General features: G+C 39.5%; 1 protein-coding gene across 1 annotated transcript in view; it reads left to right on the top strand.

The window, feature by feature from the left end:
• The first annotated feature begins 5,341 nt into the window (after positions 1–5,341).
• The window catches only part of apln (apelin), an 89,467-nt gene continuing 78,784 nt past the window's right edge, over positions 5,342–16,024 (top strand). Inside the window, exon 1 of the mRNA XM_061976776.1 lies at positions 5,342–5,635. Within this exon, the coding sequence (XP_061832760.1) occupies positions 5,569–5,635 (67 nt within the window). The 5' untranslated portion in view covers positions 5,342–5,568. The remainder of the gene's footprint in view (positions 5,636–16,024) is intronic.

A 16,024-nucleotide genomic window follows, 5' to 3' on the forward strand; every position in this document is an offset into this window, starting at 1 on the left:
CCTATTAGTTATGCAAGATTTTATTTAGTTATATGTATGTATTTATTTACTTTATAAAAATTTTTTTTCTATTAATCTTTATATGTCTTACTTGTATTTTATTCTTTATTTCTACACATGGTTCTTACTATTTTACAAGTTTTATAATTTCTATTTTCCAACGTTCCTCAAATGAGCCATCTGCCTCAGGGGTTATAGGCTGTGCTTGTGTCAGCGTCCTGGTGGTTATGGTCTGATGACCTCCTAGTGCATATGGCTCCTGTGATAGTGTTTACTCACATGTCGCCTCTGTACTCAGCCATGCATTCATTGGTCCATATAGTTGCATATGTGTGTATGCTGTGTGTGCGTGTGTGTTTGTGTTTGGTATCTGTGTCCGTGCGTACGTATGTGATAATGGGGGATATGGGTCACCGGGGTATATGTTTTTAACTTTGTAAAGCACTTTGTGTTGCATTTCTTTTATGTATGAAAAGCGCTTTATAAATAAAGTTTGATTGATTGAGAGAAATGACCAATGCATGACCCTTGGTATTGGATTGATACCAAATTTGTAGTATCACTTAAAACTTGCATAAAGTATCAAACAAAAGAAGAATAGATGATTAATACATTTTAACAAAAGTGATAACAGTAAATGAACAAGTAGATTAATAATCCAACACAATGGCGCCGATCTACATTTCTGCCAGTGGGTGCTCGGTGTGTGTGTGTATTAGTGTTGTCCCCATACCAATATTTTGGTACCCGTACCAAAAGTATTTCGGTACTTTTCTAAATAAAGGGGACCACAAAAAATTGCATTATTGGCTTTATTTTAACAAAAACATCTTAGGGTACATTAAACATATGTTTCTTATTGCAATTTTGTCCTTAAATAAAATAGTGAACATACAAGACAACTTGTCTTTTACTTGTAAGTAAAAAAAACAAAGGCTCCTAATTTAGTCTGCTGACAAGTGCAGTAAAATATTGTGTCATTTATCATTCTATCATTTTGTCAAAATTATTAAGGACAAGTGGTAGAAAATGAATTATTAATCTACTTGTTCATTTACTGTTAATATCTGGTTATTTTCTGTTTCAACATGTTCTATCTACACTTCTGTTAAAATGTAATAATCACTTATTCTTCTGTTGTTTGATTCTTTACATTAGTTTTGGATGATACCACAAATTTGGGTTTCAATCCGATACCAAGTAGTTACAGGATCATACATTGGTCATATTCAAAGTCCTCATGTGTCCAGGGACATATTTCCTGAGTTTATAAACATATTATAAATTTTTTTTAAACGAAAGAAAATTTTGTGATGTTAAATAATACTGACGTAATCATAGTAGTATCGACTAGATATGCTATTGTACTTGGTATCACTACAGTGGGTGTTAGGTGTAGATCCACTAATGGCGTTTGTTTATATTGTAGCGTCCCGGAAGAGTTGGTGCTGCAGGGAATTCTGGGAATTTGTTCTGTAGTGTTTTTGTTGTGCTGCGGTGCAAATATTCTTCCAAAATGTGTTTGTTGTTGTTGTTTAGTGTGGTTCCACTAAATCACACATATTTATGACAGTGTTGGCATTGTTCATACTGCCACCGTTTGTGTGACATGTATAGAATAGAATAGAATAGAATGCCTTTTATTGTCACTATACACAGGTATAATGAGATTAAAAGCAACTCCAGTATCAGTGCGACAGTCTATAAATATGCAAAACATAGGAAGGAAAGAAAATAAAAATAGTGCAAAAGGAGGTAAGGTGCACAGTCCAGTCCTGAGAACGAATGTTCTGAATTCGTTGTTTAAATATTATACTATATATATATATATACTGAAGCATTCAGACTGTGGGTGGAAAGTAAAAATTGCACACAGAGAGGTGCTAAACTATAAAAATCAGTGCCTATGAGAGTTCATCGTGGTTATGGCTTTAGGGAAAAAACTGTTCTTGAGTCTGTTTGTCTTAGACCTGATGACCCTGTAGCGCCTTCCTGAGGGCAGCAGGTCAAACAGGTCAAGGTACGGCTGTTGACTAAGTATGCCCTTCATTCACTCGTGTGCAGTGTGTTCATAGTCGAGATGATTGTGTCAGTTTGTTATCGGGCACAATGAAATCTTGGTCAGGCTTTGTTAATTATAGACTGTGTGATTTGCAGTGTTGGGTTAGTTACTGAAAAGCAGTAACTAGTTAGTTACTAGTTACTTCATTTCAAAAGTAACTCAGTTACTAACTCAGTTACTTACACCAAAAAGTAATGCGTTACTGTGAAAAGTAACTATTTAGTTACTTCTTTTTTCTTTTCTTATTTAGAGCTCCAATTAATGCCCTTTTAGCCTTCATTTCAGTACTGTTATTGCACTGGAGAATAATACAATCTGTTGATCAACTTGACATGAATTTGCATCACTCAACTCTGCTAAGCCATGTGGTCTACATACAACACACAAAGACAAAGATATGTTACAAAGGCCAATTTGTTTCTGGCCAGAACAAATTGACAAAACTATTTTAAATAGCTGCAACATAACATACATAAGTAACAAACAGCATAATAACAGCATAGGTGTAAACCAAGAAAGGCACACACTACATATACAAAGTCTAACCAGGCATTTTCTTCCTCCAGTAATTCTTATACAAAATCATGTCTGAAACCCAGAACACTGCACATTTCCCCAGTTTTAGTTTAGAGATAAGGAAAGATTGGCCTGGCCCACTAGGATCCCTCTTTATGTTTGTGAACTTTATAGTCTATACATTTAGAGTGATGGGATAATCAAATACTCTAGAAGTCTAGAATGAAAGAGTATATAAGAGAATTGACAGCAACGTTCCCTCTCAGGAGCGCGCATGTGCAATTGCGCACTGCTCAAGCGTCCTCTGCGCACGGCAAATCTATGCCATGTACAAAATCAAATAAAAAAATAAGCGCATAACAATTTTCGACACGACACGGACACGACAGAGAAAACCGTTTTCGTCATCATTGTTCAAATATTGTAACGTCTGTCGAGACGCTTTGAGGACATGAATTCCATCCATCACTTTACAGAGCAAAACTCTTTACTGTCGGCCATAAACACATCACCAAAACATTAGTAAAAAAAATGATATCTAGCAAAACTGGTCATTTTCTGCAGTACAAACCAGACCAAAAGCAACTTTGTTATATCAACAGCAGCCGCTCGCTCTCTCACGTGCGCCAACACTTGCACATATGGCACTTAGCCAGTGATGCGTTTACAGCCACACAAAAAGTCGGACAACTCCAACACCACACATAAAGTGTCATTCCAGGTGGTTACACTATGATTTACCAATCAAATGTGTGCTTATTCTAGTGTCATTTATTAGGAATCTTAATTTATAAATATTAATCATTAAATGCTGTTAGTATATTAAATAAATACTAATAAAAATATATTTTTTACAAACAGGAAGTTGCAGGAATGTACACATGATCCCCTGCTTACATCTCATTGTGCAACATGTGAATGTTTTAATGGGAACTAAATGCAATGTCTGAAAGGGGTACAAATTATTTCCAAAGCAGGACCTCCACCCAGACAAACAATACAAGTACACAGTTCATGAAAAACAATATTTTTTGTTATTGTCATTATAAGTGGGCCTAAACACTTATATTAGAAATGGAAATGACTGTTGTCATTTGATTATAATAATAAGAGAATGTTGTCTGTCTATCTGTGTTGGCCCTGTGATGAGGTGGGGACTTGTCCAGGGTGTACCCTGCCTTCCGCCCGAATGCAGCTGAGATAGGCTCCAGCGACCCCGAAAGGGACAAGCGGTAGAAATGGATGGATGGATGGAGATGTAAGTTGTTATTTAGTGAGGTTTGGGACAGGTGTGCTGCTGGTGTAGCCACAGTGTGCACGTCTAAAGTTGCTCACATGGACTCCACTCAATGCTCAGGGAGTTTTTGCGTTTGCTCACACATGAACAATTAGAGGGAACATTGATTGACAGAGTGTGTACCTTCAGCGGTGAATGATGAGAAGAGGCAGACTTAATCCTTAAATGGTGGAGGTGAAGTGGCATCAGAGTCTCTGTCTCTCTTTACTAGCTTCGTCGAAGCATGTTGCTAGGTAGCTTGTTTCAGCAGATTTGAATTGCTGTTTTGGGCAGTAGATGGCATCTTTGATCCAAAGCACAATTTACATTTAACTAAAATTTTATTTTCTTTGTGCTCGACAAAAGAAAAGTAGTGAAAATATCTCCATGTTAGCAAACTCGACTTCTGGCTCCGCCATGATCAGACACGCCCCCCCCCCTCGCTCTCCACACTCACACTCAGACACACCCACACAGAGCGCATGTCTCTCTCTCTTCTCCGGCTTGTGACACAAGAAGAATCAGAACTCCGATAAAACACACTTTATACTACATAAAAAGTAACGTAAAATAACGCAGTAACGCATCATGTAGTAACGGTAACGGAGTTACTGAATATAAAAAAATAACGCGTTAGATTACTAGTTACCGCCGAAACTAACGGCGTTACAGTACTTTGTAACGCGTTAGTCCCAACACTGGTGATTTGTGACTTTTAAATCATGTAAAACGGACCAATCTTGCCACAAAATTAACAACGAAATTAATTTTTCAAAAATTATTTAAAAGATTGAAAGTTGCCATCAATCCCATGTGGGTGCTCGGCGCCTATGCTTCAACATATGCAACTTTGGTAACACACATTCACCATTAATTAGTTGCTTATTAACATGCAAATTAGTAACATATTGGCTCTTAATTAGTCATTATTAAGTACTTATTAATGCCTTATTCTGCATGGCCGTATTATACAACCAGTAAGCCATTAACTAAGAGTCTTCCCTCAATAACCTCATAATTATTGCTTATTAGTAACCCTAACTCCAACCCTTATATGTTCCCCTAGTGTCCAAATAACTCTAAATGAAGTCTTTGTTACTTTAATAAGCAACTACTTAATGGTGAATATGTTCCCCATACTAAAGTGTTACCGATCCAACATATGCAACTTTGCTAAAAACCAAACCATGAACATGAATCCACTGCCCTTTGTCGTAAAAAACCACAACCCTGACACTTATTTCAAAGAGTTTCCAACAATATCAGCACAAGCCTCCGTGCTCCCTCTTCTGCTGCCCCTCCCTCACATTTATCCCCCCCCCCCGAAACTCTCAGCCCATATGCACGCTCGCAAGGCGGGGAGGTGGCTTGACCTGGAGGGCACTCTATAAGATACATAAGCCACATGACCAGGCAGGACTTTGTTAGTTAGCACTCTCAGCTCCACTCAACTTGCATGCTCATTTTTGGACACACACACACTGTGGGAGAGCTCAGACACACACACAAAAAAAAGCCAGCCTTTGGAGTGGCGCTGTCACACAAATACAACAACACACTCGGAGAGCAAAGCAAACACTCTCCTTCTTTCTTGCTCTCTCACCCTCTCTCTCTCTCTTCCCTCCCATCCCCACACACACACACATCTCCACACACACACACCACTACAGTATATCAGCCAGCGACTAGCGGCGAGCCAGAGGGGAGTGCAGAAATGAATGTGAAGATCCTGACGCTGGTGATTGTGCTCCTGGTGTCTCTGCTGTGTTCTGCCAGTGCTGGTGAGTACGAGCCGAGGAGAAGCGGCGGCACTCGTGCGCCTTCCTCTCCTTTTTTTCCACGCTTGTTCGCGACGGGACCGATGTTGATGTTGCGTGCGTGTGCGGCTGGCGAGTTCACCCAGCATGCGCGGGAATACAGGAGCACCTGGTACTGCACTGCAGTGCTCCAACAACTTGAAATATCCATCATCTCGCCAACTGGCGCCTGCACCACAATCATGGCGTACGCCACTTTGATCGTGCAGGAGGATACATTTGTGCATTTTGTGTAAAGTGCATCGTCAATGGCTTCTTTTTTTGGGGGGAGGCGGGGGGGCCGAGCCTGCAGATGTGATGCAGGTAACACCGTGGTGTGAACAAAAAACAACACTTAGGCCTTGTGTAAATGTCCGAGCCATTCTTTGGGATTATCACCTAAGTCTCAGTTGCCGGTAGGAAGCACACACACACACACACACACACACACACACACACACACACACACACACACACACACACTGCAACATTCTATAGGAGATGTGATGGGAGTCCACATGTCAGCAGGATTCATAGCGGTGTATCCGAGGCACACATGCGCTATTTTGGTCCACAAAATGGGAAGCAATTACCCAGCATCACGGCCAGTGTCGTTTTTCGCACCGCTGCGTGTGGCAGCGACGACGACGACGACGGGCGGGGGGCTTTATCCCTCTCAGTGTTTGTTCCGGCTTATGTACCTCTATATTCCCCCTCACCCCCCCCATAGTATCCATGGAAGGAGAGAGAGGCGAGGCGGTGCTGATGGGTGTGGGGATGGGATGCTCGCTGGAGGCACTAGCAGCATGCGCCGTGGCGGGAAGGTGTCGGAAGAGGCTCTGCATGTAGGCAGTGGGTGTGAAGCCGTTTCATCCCCCCACTCGCCGGGGCATCTGTCTCGGGCTCGGGCGTCTGGGGAATGAGGCGGACGAGGAGACCGCGGTGGCGATGCTTTTGGTTTATTTTGAACATGGCAAAATGACATCCGAGTAGCGATGTAGTGCGCAGATCGATACAGAAATATTGGCTCTAAAATCGATTCTCAAATGAAAATATCAATACTTTGATATTTTTGATTATCTATAGTTGTTGGAGATAATGTTTATCATTAACGGTAATACAATGTAAAAAAAAAAAAAAAAAAGTAACTAAACTTGTGAATGAGTCAATGTCGGATGCTTTTGTTTGGTTTTGTCACTGAACTTTTAATAGTTTTTATTTTATTGCTTTTATTATGTCACTATTTCCTACTGCTATAGTTTGAAACACCATTTTGGTGAACTTTGCATGATTTTGTCCTCTGTTTTTCTGCTGTGGCTTTATTGTTATTCGCGCCACTATACCCTCAATATACTTCAGAGTGTCCAAACTTTCTGACTTGGAGGCCGCAATGGGCTACAAAGATTTGTTCGAGGGCCGAAAGCCAACTGCATGTAAAGCAATGTATACTGTATGTATTTATATATATATATATATATATATATATATATATATATATATATATATATATATACATACACACACACACACACACACACAGGTAAAAGCCAGTAAATTAGAATATTTTGAAAAACTTGATTTATTTCAGTAATTGCATTCAAAAGGTGTAACTTGTTCATTATATTTATTCATTGCACACAGACTGATGCATTCAAATGTTTATTTCATTTAATTTTGATGATTTGAAGTGGCAACAAATGAAAATCCAAAATTCCGTGTGTCACAAAATTAGAATATTACTTAAGGCTAATACAAAAAAGGGATTTTTAGAAATGTTGGCCAACTGAAAAGTATGAAAATGAAAAATATGAGCATGTACAATGCTCAATACTTGGTTGGAGCTCCTTTTGCCTCAATTACTGCGTTAATGCGGCGTGGCATGGAGTCGATGAGTTTCTGGCACTGCTCAGGTGTTATGAGAGCCCAGGTTGCTCTGATAGTGGCCTTCAACTCTTCTGCGTTTTTGGGTCTGGCATTCTGCATCTTCCTTTTCACAATACCCCACAGATTTTCTATGGGGCTAAGGTCAGGGGAGTTGGCGGGCCAATTTAGAACAGAAATACCATGGTCCGTAAACCAGGCACGGGTAGATTTTGCGCTGTGTGCAGGCGCCAAGTCCTGTTGGAACTTGAAATCTCCATCTCCATAGAGCAGGTCAGCAGCAGGAAGCATGAAGTGCTCTAAAACTTGCTGGTAGACGGCTGCGTTGACCCTGGATCTCAGGAAACAGAGTGGACCGACACCAGCTGGACTGCTGCTGAGTGGTCCAAAGTCATGTTTTCTGACGAAAGCAAATTTTGCATTTCCTTTGGAAATCGAGGTCCCAGAGTCTGGAGGGAGACAGGAGAGGCACAGGATCCACGTTGCCTGAAGTCTAGTGTAAAGTTTCCACCATCAGTGATGGTCTGGGGTGCCATGTCATCTGATGGTGTCGGTCCACTCTGTTTCCTGAGATCCAGGGTCAACGCAGCCGTCTACCAGCAAGTTTTAGAGCACTTCATGCTTCCTGCTGCTGACCTGCTCTATGGAGATGGAGATTTCAAGTTCCAACAGGACTTGGCGCCTGCACACAGCGCAAAATCTACCCGTGCCTGGTTTACGGACCATGGTATTTCTGTTCTAAATTGGCCCGCCAACTCCCCTGACCTTAGCCCCATAGAAAATCTGTGGGGTATTGTGAAAAGGAAGATGCAGAATGCCAGACCCAAAAACGCAGAAGAGTTGAAGGCCACTATCAGAGCAACCTGGGCTCTCATAACACCTGAGCAGTGCCAGAAACTCATCGACTCCATGCCACGCCTCATTAACGCAGTAATTGAGGCAAAAGGAGCTCCAACCAAGTATTGAGTATTGTACATGCTCATATTTTTCATTTTCATACTTTTCAGTTGGCCAACATTTCTAAAAATCCCTTTTTTGTATTAGCCTTAAGTAATATTCTAATTTTGTGACACACGGAATTTTGGATTTTCATTTGTTGCCACTTCAAATCATCAAAATTAAATGAAATAAACATTTGAATGCATCAGTCTGTGTGCAATGAATAAATATAATGTACAAGTTACACCTTTTGAATGCAATTACTGAAATAAATCAAGTTTTTCAAAATATTCTAATTTACTGGCTTTTACCTGTATATATATATATATATATATATATATATATCCATCCATCCATTTTCTACCGCTTATTCCCTTATATATATATATATATATATATATATATATATATATATATATATATATATATATATATTTATATATATATACACACTAGGGGTGTAACGGTACACAAAAATTTCGGTTCGGTACATACCTCGGTTTAGAGGTCACGGTTCGGTTCATTTTTGGTACAGTAAGAAAACAACAAAATATAAATTTTTGGGTTATTTATTTACCAAATTTGCAAAATCTTCCACCAAAAATATTTTTCTTAGTGGAATATTTGATGTAAAGTAATCGGAACCTTGGATAGGTCAATAATTCATAATAACATTGATTTTGATTCAATATTATGTTTTGAGCAATGACAGATTGAAAGAAAAAAAAACCAGCTTTGTTTTATTAGTCAACATTGCAACTTTATCTAAATTACATTTAACCTTTAAGCTTTTTTATTTCCCTTTTGTTATGTTTTTGTTTATTTTAATAGTATTTTTAGAATGTGCCGTGGGCCTTTAAAACATTAGCTGCGGGCCGCAAATGGCCCCCGGGGCACACTTTTGACACCCCTGCTATAGATAATAAAAAACTAAATCTGATAAATCTATGGATAAAAAGCAGAGCCTGGCGACGCATGCACGTTTATCATAACTCTCTCGCTCTCTCTGTCTCTGCCCCTCCCTCACCAATGCTGCTGCGCGCACAATTTGTTTTGTTTTCAACCCCTTCTTAACCCTGAACATACATTGAACATACACGCAACCCTAACTCAAAATGCCGGACATTTGAGGCATTTAAGAAACTTCGCCCTGACAGCTCCACAAAAGAGGACATGTCCAGTGAAAAGAGGACGTATGGTCAGTCTATCATAGCCCGTTAACTGCTAGCATGCCGTGTGTTGTGCCTCGGTGTGCATTGTTTACACAACGTGCGGTACGCTACTTAATATGTCCGTGTGGAAACTCGTTCGGTATACCTCCGAACCGAAACGGTTCAATACAATGACACGTACAGTTACACCCCTAATATACACACACATATATATGTATATCTATATATTTATACATACACACATATATACAGATATATAAATATATACAGATAGCCTATACATATATAAATGTACATATTATATTAATATAATGGAAATATAATTAATGATTAATATAATTGGATATTAAGAGTATGTGAAAGTTCAAGTCCTACCTTGTTTACTTCCATGATAACCTCCTTAAAAGGTTTGTAATCTATCAGAAATATCAAGCACATAAAATGTGCCAAACATGTATAAGTGTGGAGTGTGTTTTGCATTTTCCCATCATGCATAGTCATGGATTTAAATGGGTATAATTTTGAATTTTTTAATGGTGCGTGGACATTTTTTATAATGTCCACAAAGTTCAGTGAGCATGTTGACATATGTGTGACCATGTGTGTTGAATTTTTGTTTTGGTTGGATTTTTTTTGCACCTTGACTAGAGAAGGTTGTTTGCCATGAGTCATATAGGAAAAAGTCGCACACACAAATGTGTAAATATTTATTTTACGTGAATCAATACCCAGTGGTAATGGAATTTGGTCACTACCTATGAAAGTACAGAGTAAGGTACCCATTCCTAGTCACGAATCAGCTACAGGTCCAGAGATTTTTGTATTAACAGCTGTGGCTATGGGCAACCTCCTGACGTAGTCCACAAAATGGGAGTACCTGCATTTGAATAATCATGAGTAGTCAGTATCCAGCGGCTTCATCTACCTATCTACGTATGTACTTGGTTTATATTAATTTAATTGAAGGTGATGTGAAAAATGCAAGACATAGTAAATATTAGGGGTCTTGCGACCTGATATTGGATTCATTGGATCAGCAAAAAAAACAAGTATCGGATGATATCGGCTTGCATCTGCAATCTCCAATACAGTATAAGCTCCGATACAAGCAGCTTGTTTACATGTGCAAAGCTCGACAGCCAGTCATTTACAATATGTAAACATGCTAAGCTATAAGCTACTAGGAGCAAGCAGCTACACAACAGCTAAGCACACAATAGCACATAAGCTAGGCATTTGTAATAAATGTCCTTAATTGAATGATATTGCAGTCTAAATCAAATCAAATCAACTTTATTTATAAAATACAATATTTGTTAATATAAAGAAGTCTCCAAGACAGAAGCTTATTAGAAAGTCTAAAATACAATATTTGTCAATATAAATAAGTCTCAAAGACAGATGCTTATTAGAAAGTAACAAATGTGTCCGTATCATTGAACTTACTGCGTCATGAACTTAATTTAATTAACTATTGTGACCACTGGGTGTCACCAAAAACCAATTAACACCATCCATCCATCCATTCATTTTCAACCGCTTGTCCCGTTTGGGGTCGTAGTCCACTTCAAAAACTCCACAAAAGGATAAAAGTATGCTCTATGATTTGTGCTGGTATAGCACAGTCAATACTCAATTCTCCGTATCGGGAATGAAAATGTTGTATTGGGACATCCCTATTAAATATAGATATTAGGTGAAACAGGGGTTAGTGCATGTGCCTCACAATACGAAGGTCCTGAGTTCAATCCCGGGCTCGGGATCTTTGTGTGGACTTTGCATGTTCTCCCCGTGACTGCGTGGGTTCCCTACAGGTACTCCGCCTTCCTCCCACCTCCAAAAACATGCACCTGGGGATAGGTTGATTGGCAACACTAAATTGGCCCTAGTGTGTGAATGTGAGTGTGAATGTTGTCTATCTGTGTTGGCCCTGTGATGAGGTGGCGACTTGTCCAGGGTGTACCCCGCCTTCCGCCCAAACGCAGCTGAGATAGGGTCCAGCACCCCCCGTGACCCCAAAAGGGACAAGCGGTAGAAAATGGATGGATGGAAGTTTTTAAGATTATAACTTATCATTGACAAACGCTCGCTTTTTTCCTTTCATAGCTCGTAATAACTGTCCGTAATTAACATGTAATCTAGCGCTGATCTCACAGTTTAGGTCTACCATGTACCAAAAGGTTAGAAAACAAAACTTTAGCTGACATTAGTTAACTTGTAGGGCTAGTAGTCTCTGTGGCTTACCTTTCATACTCGAGAGAGCCGACTCTCCCATTGCATACTTTGTAGCAGGTCCACGTTTTATCCAAAGTTTGTATTTGTCAGTTTCCATCCAATGTTCATTAAAACGACAACCTCCCGGCATGATGGACCGATGCACCACTGTCCTCTTGGGGGCGACACAGAGCCGTATAAACGGCTCTGGCATGACAACAACCTAATGTAAGGGCTCGTGCAAAGACAACAGATCAAGTGTGTAGCTTTAATTTTTAAGGAAACTTATTTTATTTTTTTCCATTTTATAATTAACCTATTGAGTCAGACTGCTGTGAAATATGATGAACATTCCCACGCATTTACAAGCACTTCACCCAAAATTCAAGCATTTTTCAAACCTTGAAAACACAACTTTAATACCCAAACATTTTGAAGGTTTTGTAAGCACCCGTACGAACTCTGAATGTTGCTGTTGTTTTTCTTTATTTAATTGATTTTTTTACAAACACCCTCACTTCCAACACCCTTATATTCACGCACTGTATGGCAGCAGCGGTGTTAGAGACAAAAACAACGTGGTCCGCCATTGTGGGTTTTCCAAAGTGCTGTTGCCAGGTGAACTGACTAATGGCACCTTGTAAAATCCAACATGGGAACAGTAAAAAAGAGCCATGTCCTTCCCTGTGCAACCCTGCCATGCTCTCTGTGCACTTCTATAACCCATCCTTGAAAAGCACTCTGGCTCAAGAGTGGGCTCCAGCTTTAGACATGTGGCATCCATAATTCATCCCCCAGGCCCATCGCTCTTTCTCCCTCTGACTCTCAAGACGTAAACAGTCCCTGCTTGTGTCCGTCACAGTCGAGCATCTACCGTTTCTCCCCCCCAGGACAAAAACAATGGCAGCTGGCACACACACACACACGATTGTTTAACCTGGCAGGTGAGCTCGTCGCCATGCACGAGAGCCCTGATGAGCGCTCCTTTTTATCTGTCCGAGAAATCGGCTGCCTGGAAAGCGGGCGCTATCATGCGAGCTGTCAGCGCTGCTATTATTGCGCATAAAACTTTGATGTATTGTTGTGGCTGGCTGCAGGAATACGCACTGCAGAACGCTCGACCGAGTGTCACGGGTCAAAGTACAGCGCTGGGTAACCAAGGTGGCCAGAAAAGCACCGGCTAGTCGGGCCTGATTGGCCATTGTAAATCATTATGCTGAGCAGGCTAATGCGAAGAAGGTGTTTGTGCCTTTTGGATGTGATTACGGTGAGCATGTGGAGAGGACAAAAGCAGATAAACTTTTCCAGATGTGCAGGAATATCTTAATAAGTCTTGTATGGGAAGGGTTGGGGGGTCTTGTGGGAATGTTAGAATGGGATTATTAAGGGAAATTAAGATTTTTTTTATTTATTTATTTCAGCACTACTTATGTCACTTAGGCATCAGGTCAGATAAAGTCCAATACAATAAATGATAAAAAAAACATTATTTGGCTATACGATAACAAACACTTGGCACAAAACTAAGTAATGTATTAAAATAATAATTACACATTTTTTTTCCCGACTATAGGGTGCACCGGGATATAAACCGCGCCACCAACATTTTAAAGCAAAAACATATTGTTCATTGTTCAGATACATACGTTGTGATATGAGTTATTTATACAGAAATATTTTGTAAATGTTTATTTACATACCTGAATTGTTTCCAAACGGTGTCTGTAACACGGCAGTAAAACGGCTGATCAAACAAAACAGAAGTCATCGCCATGGACCCACGAGCTCCAATCAGCAAAACAGGCTCAATAACTCCACGGTGAGGTTTTGGCGAATTTACTGAGGAATTCGTGAATCTGAAACAATACAAAAAGTATGCCATTGTAAGTTAATAATACTCAAACAGACACTTGTATACGTATTAGCTCACTAGCTAATGCTAACGTCACCAGCTTCATTACATCATGATAGTGTGTACAAATATGCATGAAAACAGTCCTACGAACATCACACACAGGACGTTTTAGTAAGTAAAACAGTTTTAGGTATATTGTAAAACTTACAAACAAAACAAGTAGAATCACTATGGACAGCTAAAAGAATGAGCAGGACTCTTTTTCCGGTTGAAAGCACTACACGGAAGGACACTGCAGTGAGCAAACTCGTCCAAAAGATGACGCCATAGCAGAAACAATAAAACATATTCTCAATGGATTTGCCCCCCCCCTTTTTTTTTTTACTATTCTTATAATGGTCGTCAGCAAAGAAAAATCCACAAATTAGCCGCACCGTCTTATAAAGCACAAGGTTTTATAGAATTTAATATCTACTCAAACACAGTGTTACTATTCAAACTGTGTGTGATGTTACACTGGCCAAAATGATTAATTACACTTGTTAAATAAAACCTCTGCCTTGTCTTTAATGAATATTTGGGCCGACGAGGCTACTGTATTTTAATGTTGGTCCTTATATTGGTACTTGGAGAGCCAAGTGTTTTCTGAGGTGGTACTTTGGTGAAAAAAGTTTGAGAACCACCGCTTTAGAACATTTTTCAAAAAAGCAAATCTAGCAACTTTCATTTATTGGCCACTTTTGGACACTAGCATGTAACGCTCTTCTCAACGAGCAGCAGGGACTGACAGAAAACATAGTTGTTTTGCATTCCTTGTTTTTTGTTCACTTTTGTTTTCTCCCAGAGCACGAATAAAAAAACGACATGCATGGACAACTATGCAAATTAGATGACCACTGCTCCACCCCCACACCGCTACAAATCAATTGTTCTGTAGGAAACCCGGTACTTCATAGACTTCCAAGACTTAGACAACTCCATGCATAGCCGTTGTTTATGTTTAGAGTTGAATCAACAAAACAATCACTCTGTTGCACTGTACAGTAATAAAAATGGTTCTGCTCAAGCCAGACAGGAACAATGTCATCACATTGAAGCTATTCAGACCATTTTTAGCCCATAACTTTCAGAAATGCACACCATTTGAACACAAAAAATAATATAATGAGCTGCAATTCTGTGTTGCAACTATGTGCACTCTCCCTAAATATTTTTTTTTCACCACGAGTGGGAAAGGTTGTTTGGATTGGGTCATACAAGTAAATGCTGTGCTGAAAAGTACTTCAAAGTTCAATTCATGGTCATTGCCCTGATTTGCTCATGTTTTCTACAGGATAGTGGGGAAAAAAATGTCATCACATTGAAGCTATCCAGATCTTTATTAGCCCATGTGGAAATCCCCATAACTTTCAGAAATGCACAAAATTTGAACACAACAAAAATAATATAATGAGCTGCAATTCTGTGTGGCAACTATGTGCACTCTCCGTAAATAGCATTATGATCTTTGCAAAGGTAGATTGATTAATCTGGTGCATGGGTACCTAATGTTATGACCAGTAAGTGAGGTTAACAACGGTGGCCCTAAAGCAGGGGTGTCAAACTCATTTTAGATCGGGGGCCACATGGAGAAAAATCTACTCCCAAGTGGGCCGGACTGGTAAAATCACGGCACGATAACTTAAAAAATAAAGACAACTTCAGATTGTTTTCTTTGTTCAAATATAGAACAAGTACATTCTGAAAATGTACAAATCATAATGTTGTTGGGGTTTTTTTTACACTTACATGTTGCAGTTAATAGTATTCTATCTTTATTTGTCGTTATTTATACTTTCTGAATAAATTATGTGATAATGTTCATCAGTCAACTCATAGGTGTTTATTTTTAATCCATCAAGATAAAAAAAATATATATAAAAATCGAATTACAGGACGTTATTTATGTAGTTTGCTCATTTTCCTCGACTGGTGCTTGTTTTTTTGTTTTTTTACATAGTTAGCATCATCTACAAAGATACAAATAATTGCTATTGCGACATCTAGTGGACACATTTAGAACAGAAGATTCTTTCTTTCAAAAATTTTCGCTCATTTTTATACTTAGCAAACTCATCCCGCAGGCCGGATTAAACCTGTTCGCGGGCCTGATTCGGCTCCCGGGCCGTACGTTTGACATCCCTGACATAAATGATGACACATTCTAACTAGGTCCCGCAAAATTTGACAGCGACAAGCAAACAAACGCGTCCTTGCTGGCGACTAACGTCCCTTCAAAGTGCAAAACCGCTCATTCACTCATCTTCACCTCCA

Source organism: Nerophis lumbriciformis, linkage group LG16, assembly GCF_033978685.3.
Source record: "Nerophis lumbriciformis linkage group LG16, RoL_Nlum_v2.1, whole genome shotgun sequence".
NCBI lineage: Eukaryota > Metazoa > Chordata > Actinopteri > Syngnathiformes > Syngnathidae > Nerophis > Nerophis lumbriciformis.